The 22,517-nt window shown below is 41.4% G+C and overlaps 3 protein-coding genes across 3 annotated transcripts in view; 2 read left to right on the forward strand and 1 right to left on the reverse strand.

Annotated features, from left to right (window-relative positions):
* Window positions 1–22,517, reverse strand: part of LOC309402056 (uncharacterized protein) — a 130,151-nt gene that overhangs the window by 80,865 nt on the left and 26,769 nt on the right. The gene's annotated exons all lie outside the window — the stretch shown is intronic.
* LOC309402071 (olfactory receptor 14A16-like) lies at window positions 4,909–5,820 on the forward strand (the record flags this gene model as incomplete). Its single annotated transcript, XM_081971581.1, has 1 exon — window positions 4,909–5,820. One exon carries the CDS (start codon window positions 4,909–4,911, stop codon window positions 5,818–5,820), a length of 912 nt encoding a protein of 303 aa, XP_081827707.1.
* Window positions 18,902–19,816, forward strand: LOC309402065 (olfactory receptor 14A16-like; the record flags this gene model as incomplete). Its single annotated transcript, XM_081971573.1, has 1 exon — window positions 18,902–19,816. One exon carries the CDS (start codon window positions 18,902–18,904, stop codon window positions 19,814–19,816), a length of 915 nt encoding a protein of 304 aa, XP_081827699.1.

Genomic DNA, 22,517 nt, shown 5'->3' on the forward strand with positions numbered 1-22,517 from the left:
ATAAGGGACATTATGACTAATATTCTAGCTGAATACATACACAAAGATAAACAGCAGATGGAATGGGAGATAGATCTGGTCTATAGAGTGAATTCAGCATATGCCAGAACACACAATGTACCCAGGGAGGTTCATATTAAATTCCTTAGGAAAAGCACAAGAGATGAAATTCTGGGTGTACAAAGGGGGCAAGCATTGACATATCATGACAGGGAGATAACCATCCTGAAGCAGACCCCCCAAAAAATTAGGGAGAAAAGGAAAAACTATTCGCAATTGGCGAATAAACTATACCAGAAGGGGGTGTGGTTTAGATGGTTGATGCCTGAAGGTATGCTGATATTCTGGGAGGAGACAAGAATCAGAATCAATACACCCATAGAGGCACAGGCCTTTATGGAAAAAAATAAAGCGAACCTAGAAAAAACAGAAGATGCTACAATGGTCATACAGGACACGGGAGGGGCCGGAGCTCTGCCAGCGGGGGGTGAAGGGCAACACCAAGAAAGCTCAGATCACAAAAATGAATAAGAAAACCACAATGTTATAAACAGACCGAAAGTAATAATGAAATAATATCTAGACTATATATCATATCTATATAAATTGATTGAAAACTCTTTTTTCTAGAATTAATATGCTGATTTTTTATGATTATGTATTAATGTTTTATACATAGATATATCTTATGAGTATGGAGGGAGCGGGCGTCTGCCACACTTGCAACTGCCAAAATTTGTAACCATTCCACTTACCCTTTCCCTTATAGATGTTTTAAAAAAACCAATAAATTTTTTTGAAAAAAAAAAAACTTCCATCGATAGAAAAAAATAAAATAAAAAGGTAATACACTGTCCAATAATGCTCAGTTTTGCCACTTATTTCCTTTTCTTTATCAGTTTAATTTAACTTCAATCTTTTCTGGGCAGTCTTTATAAAAATAAGATTTCCTCACCAGATGGACACACTTTCTCTTTCCGCTTTCCTCCTGTTGTGGACCTGTCTCAAATTCAGCAGCTTGAGACTGTGCTTTTTGTCACCAGCTAGAAGAGATTATTTTGGATCAATCAGGGGCTTTGCGATGTCCCTGAGATCAGCAAGATGTATTCTTCCCTGTCACCATCTCTTCAGGACAGTTTAGGTCCAGAGGAACCATCCAGCAGCAAAAGTGTCGACTGCGATCTCGGAGCTCCGAAGTTGCACATCATACCATTGCAATGTCAGCTCCTTTCTCCAAATGGTTGGGATTGCTTAAAATCTAGAGATGAAAGAGAATCCTAAGTGATGAGACATGGTTCAGGAAGAATCTCTCACCTGATTCGTGTTTCACCTGTTTGGATTGCTATAATCACTGCAACCCCAATTCTTTTTAACATCATTCTGAGATATTTTTATGTTACGAGATAACTGGCACTGGAGCTTTGGAGATAGCCCCGAAGCCAGCTCTCGAGGTAGGAGGCAGAGATGAGGCCCGGGGCTCACTTTCCTGCCTTTTTCCTCTGAGAGCTGCAGGTGGCAGGGAAAACGAGGCTTCTTTGCCAGCTCCCCAGCTGGCAAAACAGATTTTTTCACCAACTGGAAGGTATATGTGTGTGAGAGAGAGAGAGAGGAGAGAGAGAGAGAGAGAAGAGAAAGAGTAAGAGTAAGAGAGATTAAAAGGAAAGAAGAGGGAGAGATAGAGAAAGAAAGAGAAAGAGAAAGAAAGAAAAAGAAAGTAAATGGAGGGAGAGAGACAAGAAAGAAAAAAGGAAGGAAGAGAAAGGAAGAAAAGAAAAAAGGAGAGAGATATAAGAAAGAAGGAAGGAAAGAGGGAAGGAAAGGAAGAAGGAAGGAATGAAGAAAGAAAGAAAAAAGAAAGAAAGAGAACTTATGATCACAACTGAGCCAAAAATTTGGTTGCTAAGCAAGAGCATTGTTTCACCACGTTTTACAAGTTGGCCACTCCTACCCGGTCACATGACCACTAAGCCATGCCCACAAAATAGGTCACACCTACAGAACACATCACTGCAATGTACTCAAGTATTGAAATGGACCATAGACAGGCTTGCAATACAACAATGAGCTATCATCTTGTGTGTTAGTACTCCCATCACAAATTCCATGGTTTCTATGGTTTTATTGTAATCTATCAGATGTCTATGGGTTTCCTGAAGTTCTTTTCTTCCTCTTCCCTTTTTATTTCCATTCTTATGTTAATGGTCTGGGCTTAACTGGGCTTAACTAACTGGTTTAATCAGCTGTTCTCCTAGGGAGGATAGAGAGGTTGGGATTTCTAAAAACCTAGAGATGAAAGAGAATCCCAAGTGATGAGGCATGGTTCAGAGAGTGCTTCTCACCTGATTCATATTTCATCTGTTTGGATTGCTGTAATCACTGCAACCCCAATTCTTTTTAACATCATTCTGAGATATTTTTATGTTATGAGATAACTGGCATGGGAGCTTTGGGGATAGCTATAGAGTCATTAATAGCTAATTAAGTTAATAAGCACAGATAAGTCATTTTATTTGCTAATTATCTCAAGAAGCAAAGAGACGTCAGTTTTATTTTGGTCTTCAAGACTCTTGAGGAAAAAAAATAACATAATAAACATTCAGAAGAAGATCCTCTTAACTGCAGATAGCTGTTTCACTACCTGAACATTATATCAATTGTAGGAAAATTAGCATCAGCAAACTAATTTCAAGTCTTCCTGGATATGAATGAAAATAATATCTATATATTATAATAAGTGATAATATTTCAAAGTGTTTTATTTTTAAACATTAGTATTGTTTTTTTAGTGTTAGCATTAGTACTTTTAAGGTATTATTATTGAAAATGTAGGTTCACGTTGCTGAAAGAAATACTGAGATCTCAGAGTTCATAGTTGTAATAGGCTGCATCTCAATTTGTGGCCAAACTCTCTTGGATGGAATAGAGGTTTGTACTTGATGGAAGAGTGTTTTTTTTCCAAATTGAGGTATGACTTTCCTTCTGATTGACACGGGATTTATTTATTCATATTCTTGAAATTGTAGAAAAAAACAAAGGAAATTTTCTCCTGGTTACTTTATTGCAGAGAACAATGTATTGCTGAAAACAATAATTCACAACAAAACTGAGGATGCATACACTGATTTGTATGTCTCCAACATGTATCTCTCTTTAGAAACTGCCTTTTTAAATTTATTTACTGCTTTTCTTCTGTGAGTTTTCTTATTGATTTCTATGATTTTATTGTGTTATTTAGTCTATTATAGATAGTTTATAGGTCTCCATGAGATTACATTACACCACATTCTATGAGCCATGATTTAGGTCTATATTTGCAGTGTACCCAAGTAGTAAAACGGACTCTAGAAAGGGGTGTGGCAAGGAATACAATAATGAGCTATCATCTTGCTTGTTTGCACTCTGAATACCAATTCCATCAGGTTTTATGGTGTTATTGAAATCTATTAGTTTTTTATGGATTAGGGTTATCTGTTTTATCTCTCACAGTTTGGACTGCTGGAATCACTGAAGTCCCAAATCTGCTAACATCAGTCTGATATATTTTTGTGTTATTCAATAACTCGTACTGGAGCATTTGGGATAGCTATAGTTATTAATGGCTAATTATCTTAATAAGCACACAGAAGTCATTTTATTTACTAATTATCTTAATAAGCACATAAAAATCAGTTTTATTTTGGTCTGCAGGATTCTTGAATTAAAAAACACAGATTCTCTTAAATTGCAGATAGCTGTTTCACTATATGAAAATTAGACGAATTGTGGAAAAAAATAGCATCAGCAAAGTAATTTTAAATGTTTCGGGATATGAATAAAAGAAACACTTTTAATATTTCCAAGTGTCTTTTTTATTTTTAAAAATTAAACTATAATTGTTGAAAATCCTGTTCCACATTGTTGAAAGAAGTACTGAGATGTCAGAGTTCATAGTTATAATAGTCTGTGTCTCATATTGTGGCCAAACTCTCCTTGAGGGAATAGTGGTTTGTACTTAATAGGAGGCTGGTTTTTCAAATTGTGCTATGACTTTCCTTCTCTTGACAAAAGGAATAATTAATTCATTTTGCCCATGCTATCTGATTTCTTTTTAAAAATGTTTTCCAATATGTTTATTATGTATAATACCAGCTAGTTAAAATCAAGATAAGAGTTATGTTGTACATAAAAGTTGTTTGTTCTGTTCAATTATATTTCATTAAATGCATGTTTAGGAATCTAGCATTTATGTATGAAATTTAGAATTTACTATTTGCTTTTTTCCCCAAATAGATGCTAAGAGAACTGAGAAAAACAGAACTATATGTCTGTCACATAAAACACACACACACACACGAAACACACAAAGACCTTGTATCAGAGGGCAATTTCTACTGTCAAGATTCCCAAATAAAAGCAAGAACAATGTATTGCTATATTTATTTGTCAGTTTACATTGTTTTTCTTCTAGAAGCACATAGCACCATACATAATACATTCCACAATTTTCAACATAATCACAAACTTGTACAAATGATGAGAGATTTTGACTAATCCAAATATTCCTAGTCCACCTCCAGGGCTAAAAGTTGACTTCAACACAATTTTCCTAATCTTAGGCAATCCTTTTGATCAAGACATGAAATAATCAAACTGGAAATATAGAAGATGGAAAATATGAGGTTGGTGGTTGGTTATTTAGTACAGGTAGATTACAAATAGATAGAAATGAATAAGAAAGTACTCTGATGCTTTAATATGCACATCATATGTTTATTTTTTCCATGATCTTTTTTTCTCTTCATTCTGTTCAGATATCTTTTTCATTTACTGTTCTAAACACATGTCAAAATGTCATTTCCCTAATTTTATGTAACTTCATCTCCCTTCTCTGTTTCCTTGCAGTTATTACATCTTTGTCCTAAATGAAATATGAGGAATCAAACCATTTCTTACTTTTTGCTGCAGGAATTCTCAAAAAATCGGCATATACAGCTTTTACAATTTTTCTTGTTCTCTGTGTTATATCTGGCAACTCTAGCAACAAATCTTCTCATTATCTCTGCAGTAGCTTCTGATCATCGATTGCACAGCCCCATGTACTTCTTTCTAATGAATTTGGCTCTACAGGACCTGGGCATTGTTTCAGTCACTGTCCCCAAATCCATGATAAATTTTCTGATGGACAACAGATGCATCTCTTACTTTGGCTGTGTTGCTCAAATATTTCTCTTAATTTTTTTTATAGCTTCTGATTTATTTATTCTCACAGTCATGGCATATGATCGGTATGTTGCCATTTGCAATCCACTGCACTATGAAATGGTGATGAATTTGAAAGCTTGCAAGAGAATAATAATTCTAGTGTGGATTATAAGTCTTCTCTATGGAATATTGCATAGCAGTGGAACCTTTTCAATGCTTTTTTGTTCTAATGTTGTCAACCAATTTTTCTGTGAAATTCCACAATTACTAAAACTATCCTGCTTTGGTTTCAATGTATTTGAACTTGGAATTATTGTGGCCAGTATCATTGTTGGAATAGGTTGTTTTACTTTCATTATCATATCTTATGCTATGATCTTCAAGACAGTGTTAAGAATCCCTTCTGAACAAGGTAGGCAAAAAGCCTTATCCACTTGTCTTCCCCATCTTATTGTAGTGCCTATGTTAGTATTAAGTGCAGGCATTGCCTATGGGAGACCTCCCTCTAACACCCCATCTTACTTAGATTTGGGCTTGACTGTTCTGTATTCTCTTCTTCCACCTCTGTTCAATCCAATCCTTTATAGCATGAGAAATAGGAATATCAAATATGCCTTGTCTAAACTATGGAAATTCTGAAAAAAATAACATGGTTTCTAATCTGGTCATCCCAATTTTGCATTTTCCTGGCTATTCTTTGAATACAGGAATAAGTTAAAAAGGGAGACATGCAGTGACTGGGATGCAGGCACATCCAACCTTTTAATCCAGAAGAATTGTAGAACTCAAGAAGTTACTTAGCAAACATTCTTCTCTACTCTAAAGATGCTAAATGTGGGTGATTGGCAGCTTCTGTGTTGCCATAGACCATGGGTCCTCAAACTATGCCCGCAGACTGCATGTGGCCCACTGAAGCTATTAATCCAGCCCACACAGGACCACAAGGCTGCCCCGCCCACCTTGCCCCATCCACCCTCTGACCGAGTGCAGGAATTATCTTCATGAACACCAATTTTGGCCTGCATAAATGTTTTGGAAGTGGGGGAGGTGAAGAACAGGGTGCACAGATGCCCCAGGAACCCAATAAAGGGGGTGAAAATGGCACATTTTTGGCCAAAAAACAAGCAGTTTTTGCCTGCCTTTGGCCTACTGAATGCTTCAGGGTGGTGGTGGTGAAAAACAGAGCACATAGATGCCCCAGAAGGCAAAAACTGGCCAAAGCAGCCTGTTTTTCACCTCCCCTGCCTCTGAAAGATAGATAAAGATAGGTACACACACACACAGAGAGAGAGAGAGAGAGAGAGAGAGAGAGAGAGAGAGGGAGGGAGGGAGGGAGGGAGGGAGGGAGAGAGAGAGAGAGAGAGAGAGAGAGAGAGAGAGAGAGAGAGAGAGAGAGAGAGAGAGAGAGAGAGATTTCTCAAACACATTGGAGCTGAGAAGAATTGCTGCAAAACAAAGTTTCCCTAAATGGACTACTAGACTCTGAAACAACTGAAAAAAATGATATAGAAAAAAGAAAAGGCAACCAAAAGAGCGACATGCAAACAAAAGCAAATAAAAAAATAAAGTTTAATTTGTGTGCGATGTTCAATTAATTGTCAAATTGGTTATACACACATAGTCACATGACTTAGCCATGCCCACCGAGCCATGTCCACCCAACTGATCCAGCCCCCTAATAGTCTGAGGGACTATGAATTGGCTCCATTTTGTGGACCACTGCAATAGAATAACTACTCTTGATTTTTGGTGAAGTGAGTAGAAGGATGCAATAGTATTGTGGAAAACAAGTGTAATTCTTTAAATTTGTTTAAGTGAAAGTTGTTTAAACTATGTGGCCTATTTTTCTCTGTGCTTTCTGTAGAAAATAATTTCCCCTACAGTGCTTTCATACAATATGATTAGTTAAAGTTTCGTTTTCCAAGAGTTCACAGGACTTTATGCTGTTCTCTCCTTAAATGTTCATTGTTCACGCACTTTGACATTTTGTTCCTTTATGTCAGTCTTAACTCCTTCCATCCACCTGGAAAAAATCAATGCATTTTTCTTGATAAGGTTTTTCAGATGGGATATTCCTTTGCCCCCTTCCTAGGACTGAAAAAGTGAGTGACTGATCCAAAGTCTTCCATCTGGTTTCATTCCTACAGAGGATTACACACCACTGTCTCATGGTTTCCAGTGTACTGCCTAAAGCACCACACAAAAGAGTTTCTACTATATTTTTTAACTTAAGAGTATTCTTTTTTTTCCTCTTAGAAATGCTTTGACAAAACCAGGCACTTGGTAGGGTGGGCATGATGGTGAGCTGGTACTAGTTACCATTACTTTTTTTTATAACCACAACAATATGAAAAATCAAGAAGTCTATGTCATAATTGTAATAGAACATCATGTAATCTTACAGTAATGTACAACAATATGTCAATTGTAAGAGATAAATACTCCATTGTCTAATAACTGAAGAATCTATAATAGATGTAAATAGACATACACCAGAATAATATTTTATTAAAAGAAGCTTGAGAATTGTTTCATCCAAGCTGCTGATAAAGTATACTAAAATATTTATTCAGGTTTTGTGTTATCTATGCCACCATTTGTCCAATGCCTTTTAAAATTTATTCCATGTAAATGTACTAATAAAAAATTGTTCCTTTATTTATACTCCTATATTGAATATTTCCTTGTTTTTTATTTCCTTATTTGTGAAATTTCTTGTCTACATTATATTTACTCAAGTAACTTTCCTCAATAAAGTATTTGGACATTTAACTAATTTGTGTGGGTATTACTTTCTAATTTATGAACATCATGTTCAGATTTTTATGTGGCATGTTCAACCCACGCTTTTCAAGAGATGTCCAGGACGCTGGGAAGGGAATAAACAGAGAACTAGAACTTAGGAGTTCTGTAAAGATTCACAACCCTCTTTATTCACCATATATGAGGAAGAATGGTCTCTAAGAATTTTATTTTTTAAATATGGAAAATCAAAATACATCAATGCATTCCTCAAAATGTAGTGCTCATCTGCATTGCCCTTACTCTGCCTCAGAATTATGCCACATGATTACCCATGCTGCAACACAAAATTTATTTTTATTTGAGGAGATGACAGCTTTTTAAGGAAGGTCACTCAGGAAACCAACTCTACAAGTTAACTGGGATTATATTTTATAGTTATGAAAGACTGATTGTGTTTTCCTTTCTTTCCTTTGTATAAAAAGGGAGGGGAGTTAACTTGGAGATTGTTTGTTTGTTTGTTTGTTTGTTTGTTTTTTGTTATGCTTTCCTCGTTTCCTGGAGCAGGTTGTAAGATTTGTTTTTGTCATTGCTGCTATGTAATTTTCCACTTGCAGGCATGATGTTAAGACATGTTTTGTTTAAGCATGATTTGTAAAATAAGAATAAGATAAAATTTCAATCCAAAATGGCAACAAGGAAGAAATGAGATTGATTACAGCCAATAAGGCCTACTGGATGTGAAACACTTTTGAGGTCAAGAGTTCTGGGGGGACAAAAAAAATCCACTGATCCAATGAAAGAAGTATGTCATATATAAATGTGAGTTTTTGGTGCATATATAACAGGAGTTATGCTTACATCACAGTAGTGCTATAATGACTTTGTCAATGTACTTCCTTTACTGCCAATTAAAAACACTTCATTCTTTATTTTTATTTGCTTAGCAGAAAATCTAAGAAATAAATAAAATAAATATATGATTTTTATGCTTCCTTGTATATCAGCGGTTCTCAACCTGTGGGTCGGGACCCCTTTGGGGGTCGAACAACCCTTTCACAGGGGTTTCCTAAGACAATCGAAAAACACATATTTTTGATGGTCTGAGGAACTGAGACATCGCTCCTCTATGGTTGGAGGTCACCACAACAAGAGGACCTGTATTACAGGGATGCGGCATTGGGAAGGTTGAGAACCACTGCGTATATGCTCTGCCCTCCCAATGGGGTGTTCAGTTTTTCTTCATTTTATGGCTATGACTTTTATCCTTTCAACCCAGTTAAAGCTGTGAAATTGACAAATACATAGTGAGGTTTCTCATCCTATCAATCTGTCTTAATATGTGTGCTTCTCACAGATCGAATGCTTACTTTATAATCAAAGCAAATATTCTTCACTTGACAGAAAGTTGCTGATTTAAACAGTATATGTATAGGCGCATGCTTCGGAGGCTCGGTTTCAGTTATGGAACAAGCACAGGGAAGAGAAAAAAAGTTGACTGTTTAAAGGGCTCTTGCCACTTGTAGGAACAGCAGGGCGGCTACAGTACGCCTTTCATCTTAGGCTTGGCATTTTATTGCTTGCTGAATTGCTTTATTGCTTGTTACTTGCTACAGTGCGGCAGTGGAGCAGTTCCTCTCTCCTGTGTTGGAAATCCTTTTTTGACAGATCTGACTTTCACTGCTAAGGGGAGAGGCTGCACAATTGGAGTAGCACTATTAATGAGGCTGCTGCTTCACCCGCAGCCACAGCATTTGCCTCAGCATTGACAGCCCAATGAGCCCAATGAGCCATTTTGTGACAAGGTTCTCTTTTCTGCATTTTTCCAACGGGTTTTACTGTGCATGGGCTACCTGATTCAGAAGTATGGGCAGTCTTCTATTAGAAGTGGTTAATTTGTGACTAGACAGCTTATTGACAGAGACAGGATTTCTCATTAGATTTACAGAGCGGGGGATTCGGGTCATCTAGACCACTCCCATGTCAATGAACTCAGCCAATTCAAATTCTGAATTTGTGTGGGGAAAATCTTTAAAAGGTCATCTAGACTGACCCCCTTTAAAAGGTCATCTAGACTGACCCCAAGTGACTAACCCCAGCCAATTCCTATTGGGAGGGGATTTATTTCTGAATTTTACTGGCCACAGCTGTGGCAACTCAGTGGTGATTCATATCTATAATCATCTTCCTTCTAATACCAAGGTTTCAGTGATCCAGCAAGAATGGCTGACAACAGCACTTTGTCATGCATGGATCAGGCTGACTCTTCTCTGGGGTCTGAAGTTAATACTAATACTATTACCAAGCCTAGGTCAGCTAGTGTAGCAGCAGCCGCTAAGATCAAAGCTAAGGCCAAGGCTCAAAAAAGAGCCGCTAGAGTGGGAGAAAAAGCGGCCAAGCAGACGCAAAAGGCCTTAGATCCTGAATTTAACAGGATCAACAAGCAATCTCAAGGCACTAAGTGATCTAAAACTGTAGGAGCCAAGCATGCATCTATAGTTTGATCGCCTGATACTCTTAGTCAGCAAGTTGACAATGTAGAACTGGATACAGCAGCTGGTCCACCTACGTCCCGGAACTCTGTCAGGGCTTTGTCCATCGATAGAAGGTCTAATAGGGAAATTTCAGACAGGGAGACACAGGGGGCGAAGGTATTGCCCACTGATGCGGGGATCCCCCCAATGAACTTGACAGAACAGGAGATGTCTAAATATTTCAGAAGATGGATATCACATGCAATTGGACAGGAGTTTCAGCAAGCTCAGGGGGTTGACCATCAGACACATAGAGATTCACAGCAGCACAGAGGCTGCCCTGGGCGGGGGGAATCCCCCAGATTATCAGGGAGCATGGACTGAACCATCTTCTCCTGGGGTTTCGGCTAGGAGTCCATCTCCTTTATCTGATGGAGAAATCCTGGGGGAGGGTGAGTTTTCTGAGGGAGACGGAGAACAGGCTACATTACCAGTTTCTAAGGGCCTGTTTAATCCTTCTCTGTTTAAGTCCCTGCTGTCAAAAGTGAAGACCACTAACGGCTTGGGGAAGGCTCCAACCGTTCCTGATACTGTTCCATTTGTTGATTTCCTCTTTACGGAAAAGACAGTGGCTGAAATGCTCTTCCTGTTAGATAGGCAGGAACGCAGACAGACGCCGTGAGGTAAATTCAACAGACGTTTATTCACAGGCAGCAATCACAACAATACAGGAGAGAAACGGGAGCTGTCCCTGCCTGACAGCTATTTATATGGAGCTGTCAGGCAGGGTGGCCAATCAGGAAGCGGGGATTGCCCGCGTTTAGCCAGGTCGCGTCTTGTCCAGTCAGACGCGACCTGGCTGTTGCTGGCAGACTCAAGCAAAGCTCCTGACGTCATTGCCAGGACTCTACACCCCTTCCCCCCCAGCGAGGGCGCATGCGTGTATGTGATGCATGCGTAATCACAAAGATACGCTGGGCGGCGCCGGACCCGCCCAGAACGCCTCAGAGTTGCTGGAGTCGTCGGCGGAGAAGGAGGTGCCCGTGGTAGCTCCTCCCGCAAGGGAGTGGAGCTCCAGGCGCCATCTTTGAGGCCTGCTGCAGCCAAAGGATTCTCTGCAACAGGTAGGCAGGGCCGAGGGGGTGCGGCCGAAGGCGGGCTTGAGATGGGGCATGGCGGAAAGCTCCCTGGGTAGGATTGGCCTGAATTGGGAAAGGCCAAAGGAAATGGTAAACCAGGAGGAGTCCGGCCAACGGGGGGACGTCCTCTAACTCGGACGGCTGGGAGGCGGCGTCCAAGGCAACTAAATCCCCGGGCAACTGGGGATAACTAGATGGCCATGGTGGAAGAGCATCATGGGGCGACACGGCAGTGGAAGCTGGCAGAGAGATGCCGGCGGCCGACCTTGCGGGGTTGTCGCTGGTCTCAGACAACCGGCGGTGCCTCAGTTGGTCCACGTGGCGCCGCCATTCGGTCCCGTCAGGAAGGTGGACCCTGTAGGAACAGGAACCGGTTACAGAGGTGATGGTGGCAGGCACCCACCTAACGTCCCCAGAAAATGCCAGCGCCCAAACCAGATCCCCCACCAAGAAGCTACGGGGAGGGGGCCCCAGGTTGCCAAGCTGTTCCTTGGAATAGAGTGGGTGCAACCTATCCAATGTGGTCAGCAGGTGCCGGCCCATCAGCAGCTCGGCTGGAGACCTTCCGGAGAGGGGGCAAGGTGTGGCATACTGTACCAATAGGTAAGCAGCCACCTTTGAAGGCCAGTCGCCCCCCTCCATCCTGCCAAGGGCCTCCTTGGCCGAGCGGATGGCCTGTTCCGCCCGACCATTGCTGACAGGATGGTAAGGGGCGACTGGGGCATGGCGGATGCCCTGGGACGCCAGGAAAACCTGGAACACAGTGGACGCAAACTGAGGACCGTTGTCAGAGACGATGACGTCCGGCAAGCCATGGGTGGCAAAAAGCCTAGTCAACGCTCTGACGGTGGCCTCGGCCATGGTGGAACTCATGAGAATGAGCTCCACCCAGCGGGAGTAAGCGTCCACCACGACCAGGAACACCTGGCCCCGGAACGGGCCCGCAAAGTCCAGATGGAGGCGAGACCAAGGTCCCCGGGGAAGCTCCCTTTCCCTGGGTGCGGCAGCTGGAGGCGCTGGCCGGGAACGCTGGCAGGGAGAGCACCCGGCCACCCAGGATGCAATCTCGTCGTCCATTTGGGGCCACCAGATATAGCTGCGAGCAAGTGCTTTCATTCGCACTATGCCCGGATGGCCCTTGTGGAGACGGGACAGCACCTGATGGCGCAGGCTGGGTGGAATCACCACCCTGTCACCCCACAGGAGGCACCCACTGTGGAGTGACAGCTCTAGCTGCCAGGCCTTGAAGGGCCGGAGGTCTTCAGACACCGGCCCATCAGGCCAACCCCGCAGGACCCACGTCATGACCTGTGACAGGACGGGGTCCGCCCTGGACTGGGCGGCCACCTCTCCCTAGGAGAGTGGCAGGTCCAGGTTGGCTATGGCCAAAACCGACAGGCATGGCACTGTCGGGGGGTCAGTGACAGGGAGGGGGCAACGGCTGAGAGCATCAGCATGCCCAATGTGCTTCCCAGGGCGGTACTGAAGGGAGTAGCTGTAAGTAGCTAGAAACTCTGTCCACCTGGTCATCCGTGGTGACAGGATGGGGGGTCGGCCTGTCTCCGGCCAGAAGCCCAAGGAGTGGCTTGTGGTCGGTCAACAGCGTAAAGTGCCGCCCATACAGGTAGTCGTGGAACTTTTTAATTCCTGACACTGCAGCCAGAGCCTCCTTGTCTATCTGGCTGTAATTCCGCTCCGCTGGAGACAGTGTCCGGGAGTAAAAAGCGATGGGGGCCTCCGAGCCATTGGGCATGACCTGGCTCAGGACCGCCCCCAAATCCACGGGGGAAGCGTCACAAGCTAGAGTCAGAGGCAACCTGTCACTGTATTGTACAAGGACTGCCTCTGACATCAGCATGTCTTTGACAGCCGCGAACGCATGCTCTTCACGGCTGCCCCAGCGCCAGGCCGTCGATTGGTCGAGCAACCGATGCAGCGGCTCAGCTAGTGATGTCTTATGAGGGAGAAAAGGCACGTAAAAATTGAGCAAGCCTAGGAACGCCTGCAGCTCTGCTTTGGAGGCAGGCGTGGGGGCGTTCCGGATGGCTGCTACTTTGGAGGGGGTGGGGTGAATTCCCTGGGCGTCAATAGTGAAGCCCAGGAAATCCACTCACGGCACAGCAAACGAGCATTTGCTGCACTTGAGTTTTAAGCCCACGCCCCAGAAATGGTCGAGGACCTTCTGAAGTACTTCGATGAGGCCTGATCGGCTGCTAGCGGCGATCAGGACATCATCAAAATACGGAACCACGCCAGGGAGCCCATGGAGCAGACGCTCCATGAGGCTCTGGAAGATCCCCAGGGCAACGGAAACACCAAATTGTAAACGGCAGCAGCGGAAGGCTCCACGGTGGGTCACGATGGTCTGCGCAGCTGCCGCTTTGTCATCCACGGGGAGCTGCTGGTAGGCCTGCGCCATATCCAGTTTCACAAAAATGCAGCCCTGCCCCAAGGAATGGAGCAGGTGCTGCACTACAGGGACTGGATAGGGGTTCGCCTGGAGGGCAAGGTTGATGGTTGACTTAAAGTCCGCGCAGAGGTGTATGGAGCCGTCCGCTTTGACTGGGACCACTATTGGGGTCTCCCATTGGGAGTAATAGACTGGCTCCAATTCGCGATGAGCTTACCAAGCTCGGCATCCACCTTGGCGCTCAAGGCGAAAGGCACCCTACGGGCCTTCAGCCTAATAGGGGCAACCTGGGGTTCTAGGTTAAGGGAGATGGGGGTGCCCTTGTAGGACCCTAGCTGCCCATCAAAGACGTCGGCGTATTGTGCCAGGACGTCGGCCACGTCAGGAGGCGTGGCCACTATTTGTCGCACCCCATGTACAGAGAGGCCCAAGGCGGGAAACCAATCCAGGCCGAGCAGGGCAGGCAAGGGCTTTTCAGCCACCAGCAATGGCAGACACCAAGAAAATTCCCCGTACTCCACCCGCACTGAGTAACAGCCCAGGGTGGGAATTAAAGTCCCCTGGTAGTCCCGTAGGGAAGCGTCCGGGGCGGAAAGCTGAGTTTTAGAAATGCCTGGGCAGAGGCGAGAGAACTCTGCCCAGGAAAGGAGGGATCGGGACGAGCCCGAGTCCACCTCCATAGTACATGGGGAGCCCTCGATCAGTAGCGAAGCCTTGATGCGGCCCGCACCTGCGGACGCGTGGAAGGCAGACACTGCAGGGGTGGCAGGTAGGTCGGCATCAACAGCGAAGCAGCCATCGCGCAACTTCTGCTGGTGCTGGTTTTGCTGGGCTGCCGGTCTTGACGCGCTGGCTGCCGGAGGTGGACCGTCGTCAGCTCATTGGGGCAGCGGTAGGGACACTCTGCAGACCTGCGCCAGATGACCCTTCTTCAGGCAGCAGCGGCAGACGGCAGCCTTGAATGGGCAAACGGAGCGGTCGTGGGTGCCGCTGCAGCCCAGACAGGCAGTTGCGCTTTGACGGGCTGGTTGAGGCACTCGCCGTCTTGCAGCCTGGCCGAGGCAGGCCACCATGCCTTCTTCGGGGTAGTTGTCGGGCAGGGGCACCAGCTCATCTACCAGGCAGGTGTGGCCTGGAGGCGGGGGCAGCTGAAACATTTCAGCCATCGGCTCGTCTGACAATTCGGCAGCTCTGGCTTCTGCGATGACCCCTTCGAATGTGACATCTGCCTGGGATAGGAGTCACCGCCGGAGGCGCAGGTCCTTCACTCCGCACACAAACTGCTCCACTAGTGCTGAGTCGATATTAGAGAACTCGCACTGCATGGCAGATGTGCAGAGTGATTGGAGGAATTGGCTGACTGTTTCCTCCGGTTTTTGGACACAACGCCTGAAGGGGTAGCATCTGGCGATCCAGGACAGCGTAGGGGCATAATGGTGTTGCAGTCTTCTGGTGAGAGTCTCCCAGTCGAGCGTGTGGACAGGCTGGGGAGCCGCCAGAGCCCGGGCAGCGCCGAACATCGAGGGGCCGCAGCAGCTGAGGAAAAAGCTGCACTTCTCGTCGGCCGGAATGTTCCTCTTTCCATTGGCTATGAGGAAGCATTTAAAGCATTCTAAAAACACTTCCCACGTCTCCCCCGCAGTCCCGAACGGGGCCAACGGTGGCAAGGAAGCCATCCTCTTGCCTCAGGGATGCGTGGAGACGGAGGGAAAGATGAGAAAAGAAAAAAAAATATTTGTCTGGTTCTGCCGAGGTGGAACGCGTGGTGGGTCAGCGGCGGCTGGATCCCACCTTCATCGCCAGTGTTAGATAGGCAGGAACGCAGACAGATGCTGTGAGGTAAATTCAACAGACGTTTATTCACAGGCAGCAATAACAACAATACAGGAGAGAAGCAGGAGCTGTCCCTGCCTGACAGCTATTTATATGGAGCTGTCAGGCAGGGCGGCCAATTAGGAAGCGGGGATTGCCCACGTTTAGCCAGGTCACGTCTTATCCAATCAGACGCGACCTGGCTGTTGCTGGCAGACTCAGGCAAAGCTCCTGACGTCATTGCCAGGACTCTACACTTCCCATTCTTGGGATGTTTCTGGATGTAATTAAGAGGCAGTGGATTGCTACAGCTAAGAATGCTCGGCCCACTTCTTCCTAAAACTCTCTCCATTTGATTGATTCTGACCTTTTGACTTTAGTGCAGGTTCCTAAGGTGGATGTGCCGGTGGCTGTTTTGACTTCATCTTCGGTGCTGCCTCTGGATGCTGAAGATGCCTTGAAGGCTGAGGAGAGAGGGGAAGAGGATAGGTTCTTCTGGGGAAGTAGCAATAGCAATGGTAGTTAGACTTATATACCACTTCATAGTGCTTTACAGCCCTCTCGAAGTGATTTACAGTCAACATATTGCTCCCAAATATCTGGGTCCTCATTTTACCAACCTCAGAAGATGGAAGGCTGAGTCAATCTTGAATTGGTGAGATCCAAACTGCCAAACTGTTGGTAACTGGCAGCCAGCAGAAATAGCCTGCAGCACACATTCTAACTGCTGTGCCACTATGGCTCTTAATAATACAGAGTGCAGGGAGAGGGAAAATATCTAACATTATCTTATTGCAGGGAACAATTTATTGCCAAAAACAAAGGTTATTTCTCAACAAAACTGGGGATATATACACTTGGTTTCTAACACATGTACTTATATAACTCTTTTTATATATTTTATTTGCTGTGTATCTTGTTCTTTGAGATTTTTTATTCATTTCTATTACATTTACTGCACTTCTTATGCTATAATTGATATTTTATAGGTCTCTGTAGGTTTACATTGTATCTCATATTATGAGCCATTTTTTTAGTATATATCTGAAGTTGCCTAGACAGCTAATTGCAGACTACAAAGGGGTGTAGCTTGGAATTGAACAACGTATTAATCATCTTGCTTGTTTGGGCTGCCACCACAAATGCTAACAGTTTCTATGGTTTTATTATGTACCTTATTCTATTGGCAAGATTTCAAGATTTCTATTGATTTCTTTAAGCTTCATATCCATCTTTCCTCTAGTTGTTTTACAGACAAGCTTGAATTTTCCACCCCTGTATTAATGATGTGGACTTAACTGGCCCAGTTCTTAGCTCTTCTCCCATCCATGGTGGGCAGGATTAAGAATGGACTTTCTTAAAATTGGAAGCGATATAGAATCCCAAATACTAAAACTGTTGTAGAAGTTGCTTTAGTCAAGTCTTCTCACTTGATCCATACTTTGCCTCTTACAGTTTTGACTGCTGGTATGACAGCAGCCCCAATTCTATTAATATCATTCTGAGACATTATTATGCTGTAAGATAAATAGTCATGGAGGAGGTAATATATAGTTGTTAATGTCTAATTTAGTTAATTAGTCAATTTTATTTTTGTTTGCTAATTATGTTAATAAGCACACAGAAGCTGGCTTTATTTTGGTGTACAAGACTCTACATATAAAAAAGGAATCTCTTCAACAGCAAATTGTTGTTTCACTACATGAAAATTAGGGGGACAGATTTTCCTCAGTGGAGAGATATTAACACTCTTAAAGCATATAACAAGATGAAATCTATGGAAGAAATAATAAGTTACTCATATATGAAAAGCTTAACAGAAAGGGAGCATATTGGTATTTATTTAAATATGTCTGGCTTATTATCTATATAATTATCTATCATAATTTTTCATTTTGCAGATAAGCTAATTAAATGATAACAAAGTAGTGTTCAGATGTAACAGCAAAAGAAGTTAGGCTATTTTAGGGAATACAACAAATGTTTTCTTAAAGATTTTTATTCAGAATTGTGGACTTAAGAATAGGTTTAGATATTATGAATCAGAATCCAATTTGTTAGAGATTTCAATACAGATACTAAAAATGATTTAAATAAATAATTAACATGTTGATATATTTCCCACATGATAATTATAAAGAATGAAAGATTTTTCAATGGAAATTAGCATCAGCACAGACATTTCGCTATTTCTTTGAATATAAATTAAAGAAATGGACAGTAATATTTCTATTTTTTTAATTTTTAAAAACATTTCAGTGTTATCATTGAAATTGTTTGTACATAGCATTCCACATTGTTTAAAGAAATGTTGAGATATCAGATTTTATAGCTGTAATAATTTGTTTCTTATTTTCAGGCCAAACTCTCCTGGAGGGAATGTAGGTTTGTTTTTGATGAGACATTACTTTTTCAATGTGAGCTATCACTTTCTTATGATTGTTAGAAAAGTAGATGTGTTGATTTATTCTGATAATTTATCTATTAGATTAAAAGTTCATCATGTGTTTTTTTTTTTGGGGGGGGGTAACTATCTTCTAAGATAATGGACAAAAAATTTCTATCTGTCTGGCACATTACACCCAGAAACAAATATTTAAATTGTACAAGTGGGAAATTCCTGTCTCCAACATTTCCAAGTAAAACACAGAACAATTTATTTTTACATTTATTTGCTAGATTTTCATTGCCCAAAGCACTACACATAGGACATTTCCCAATTTTCAAACACTACCACAAACCTGTACAAGTAGTGAGAGATTATGAGGGATTCAAATATTGCCAGAACTCTTTCATAATTGAAACTGGACAATCAATATTTTCCTAACCCTAGGCAATCATTTTGATCAGTATGTGAAGTAACAAAACTTCATGTATATGGAAAGGAGGAAAAATGTGTGACTAGTGATTGGATTTTGCATACAAATGGATAAAAATTGACAAAAGTATGCTGTAATATGCCCATTCTACTTAAAATTCTTCCAGGCTCTGATCCGCTATGAATTCTGTTAATGGTTTCTAATTGTTTCTAATTGTTTTCTATTCTCATCACATATCAAAATGCCACTGCCAAACTTTTATCTAATTGCATCTCACTTCTCTGATTTCTTGCAGCTAAGCCTGCAGCTTTGTCATAAACGAAAATGGATAATCACACAACAGTGTCTTATTTTCTGCTCCTAGAATTCTCAAAAAATCAGCATCTGCAACTTTTACAATTCTTCTTTTTCTTGTTGTTATATCTGGGAACTGTAACAACAAACCTGCTCATCATTTGTGCTGTTGCATTTGACCATCGATTACACAGCAGCATGTATTTCTTTCTAATGAATTTGGCTCTGCAGGACCTGGGCAGTGTTTCAGTCATTGTCCCCAAATCCATGATAAATTCCGTCCTGGACACGAGACACATTTCTTACCTTGGTTGTGTTGCTCAAGTCTTTGTCTTTGTCTCCTTTCTAGGGTCTAATGTATCCCTCCTGACAGTCATGGCATATGATCGGTATGTTGCCATTTGCCATCCACTGCACTATGAGACAGTGATGAATCGGAAAGCCTGCACTGAAATGATGATTCTGGTTTGGTTATCAGGTGTTCTCAATGGAATGTTGCATACAATTGGCACATTTTCAATCCTTTTTTGTTCTAATGTGGTCAACCAATTTTTCTGTGAAATTCCACAGTTGCTAAAACTATCCTGCTCTGGCTTCAATCTAGTTGAGGTTGGAGTTCTTGTGGCCAGTATCATTGCAGGAATTGGTTGTTTTACTTTTATAATTGTATCTTATGCCATGATCTTCAAGGCAGTGCTAAGAATCCCTTCTGAACAAGGAAGGCAAAAAGCCTTATCCACTTGTATTCCACACCTTATAGTAGTATCTATATTTTTATTAACTGGATTCTTTGCCTACCTGAGACCTTCCTCTAAGACCAGTTCTTATCTAGATTTGGGGGTGACTGTTCTGTATTCATTTCTTCCACCCTTGTTCAATCCAATCATCTATAGCATGAGGAATAAGACTATCAAATTTGTTCTTTCTAAACTATGCAGATTTTGAAAAAAAAATTGTGGTTTCCATTATTTTCTTTCTTTTTCTTTAATTCTCTGAATAAAAGATTAGGTTAAATTGGAAGACATAGCTATGGGGAGGGATAACCTCTCAATAATTCACTAAAAGTTCTACTCAAAGAATGGTAGAACTTGAAAGTTGCTTAGCAAAAATTATATATCTTTATTTATTATCAATGCACTTTTTAGATGCTAAATGTGGATGTTTGGCAGCTCTGGCATGGCACAGGTTGACAACCCCATTTTTTAAAAAATTGAAGTAACCATTGTAGTATAATGTGATTATGGAAATCAATAGTAATTGTAAGGAGGTTTAAATTATGCCATCTATTTTCCCATTGGCTTTCCTATATAAAATTGGCTTTTCCTTATCATGCATAAATTTTATCAATGTCTCCTATATCATGATTTAGAAGTATGTTTAGCTTAAGAGAAAGAAGGACTGGGGGAGACATGATAGCATTGTTCCAATATCTCAGGGGTTGCCACAAAGAAGAGGGAGTCAAACTGTTCTCCAAGGCACCTGAGGGTAGAACAAGAAGCAATGGGTGGAAACTAATGAAGGAGAGAAGCAACTTAGAACTGAGGAGAAACTTCCTGACAGTTAGAACAATTAATCAGTGAAACAGAAGTTGCCTCCAGAAGATGTGAATGCCCCAACACTGGAAGTCTTTAAGAAGATGTTGGATAGCTATTTGTCTGAAATGGTATAGGGTTTCCTGCCTAGCCAGGGGGTTGGACTAGAAGACCTCCAAGGTCCCTTCCAACTCTACTATTGTATTGTATTGTATTGTAAGTGTGGAAAATGTGCTCTCTGAACTTAGTGATTTTCTTTCAGATTTTTCGGTACCAAATGAAGTAACATCATCAGTGCATAGACAATGTTACCTAGTTTGGAAATGAAATGTCTGCAATGAAACTACCAACCTCAAAGAGCACTAAAATCCCTCACAATTCAATGCTAAGCTACAAATTTCTATCTCTGTGGAAAACACCTTCTAGACAAAGATGGTAGAATGTTACAAATGTTTCCATATTTTATTTAACTACATGCCTTGTTTATCTGAGAACCTCCTTTAATATTCAATCTTATTTTAATTTAACATTAATTTTCCTCTATTCATTTCTTCTACCTTTGCTCAATCCAATCATCCATAGCATCAAATTTAGGAATATGATATATGTGGAAATGTGCTTCTGTGATTCTGGATTGATTATTTCATTGCAAGTGGATTTTGCTGAATTTATTCATTCAGGTACACTCCTGGGAGATAACACCTTTGAAAGAATTATATTGGAACCATTTTAGATGAATCTGGTAACATTCTTGGGATTTAAGGTTTTAGCAGAATCTGGCTATTTCTTCAAAACCATGATGTGTGTACATCATGCCAGTGCTACTCAAGTTCTTCTACACGTAGATGTATGGGGGCCATAATGCACATGTGAAGGGGGAGAACAAGTCTTCACAACTGATCCATGTTTGAAATGCTGGAATTCTTCAGATCCAATTATGAGATGTTAATATGCAATAGGGTAATTGCTACCAGAGCATTCTAAATAGCTATGGAATTGCAAATTGTTCATGATGCTAACAAGCATGCATAAATTAGCTTTAATTTGCTGCACATGACACTTGGGACACACAAAAATATATCCATACACATTTTGAATATAAACCTCTTATTACACTGTAGATGTGCTTCACTTCCTGAAAATGAGCAACATACCATTAAATTTTTTGATATATCACTTTTTAATATTACGAAGAAAAATATTTTATGAAGAAAAATAGTAAGTCATAAGAAAATAGTTAATTGCTGTTCTTCCAATAATTTAGCTGACTTGACTATATGTAAATCTTGCTTCTATAATTTGCAGATTTAAAAGAGGATTCCATCACCTTTTTCACAAACCTATGTGATGTAGAGCAAGATATGTTATTTGGGAGAAGACAATAGAGGATTGTTTTTCTGGAAATTTCAACCTGAAACATTGGATTTAACATAATTGTGAATCAGAATAAATAGGAGTATCATACAAAATTAGGCACTATTCCATATTTATCATATTAACACTTTCAAATGCTAAGTTCAGAGATTGTAAAGATATTTACAATTTACAAAAATATATATCTCAAACCACAATGCATAAAAGAGAATATTTAAATGAAATTTCCAGGATGGTAAGATTTCAAAACATATTTTTATTCTTTTTAAAAACGTTTTAAATATTATGGTTGGAAATGTGCATCTACATTGTTGAAAGAAATGCTGAGATGCCAGAATTCATAGCTGTCATATATTGCAATACATTTATTCTGTTAAGAAGCAACTGAGAAAAAAGTATTTGTTTATCACATAAACACCCTTGCACAAGTGCTCACTCTCTCTCTCACACACACACACACAAATAAACAAAACAATGTGGTATTTTCTGTCCTGAAGATTTTCAAGTAAAAAAAAAACCATAGCAATTTATTTTTATATTTATTTGCTAGATTTACAAGCCCTTTCCTCTAAAGGCGCAACACATATACAAAGCACATCCTCCAATTTTCCAACACTACCACAAGCTTGTACAAGTGGTGAGAGAATGTGACTGGTTCATATATTCTCAGTAAACTATCATAGATGAAAATGGACTGGAACAGAGTTTTCTTAATCCTAGTATTCCTTTTGATAAGTACA

The sequence above is a fragment of the Natrix helvetica genome, assembly GCF_964273705.1.
Source record: "Natrix helvetica genome assembly, chromosome: Z".
In the NCBI taxonomy this organism is placed as follows: Eukaryota; Metazoa; Chordata; class Lepidosauria; order Squamata; family Natricidae; genus Natrix; species Natrix helvetica.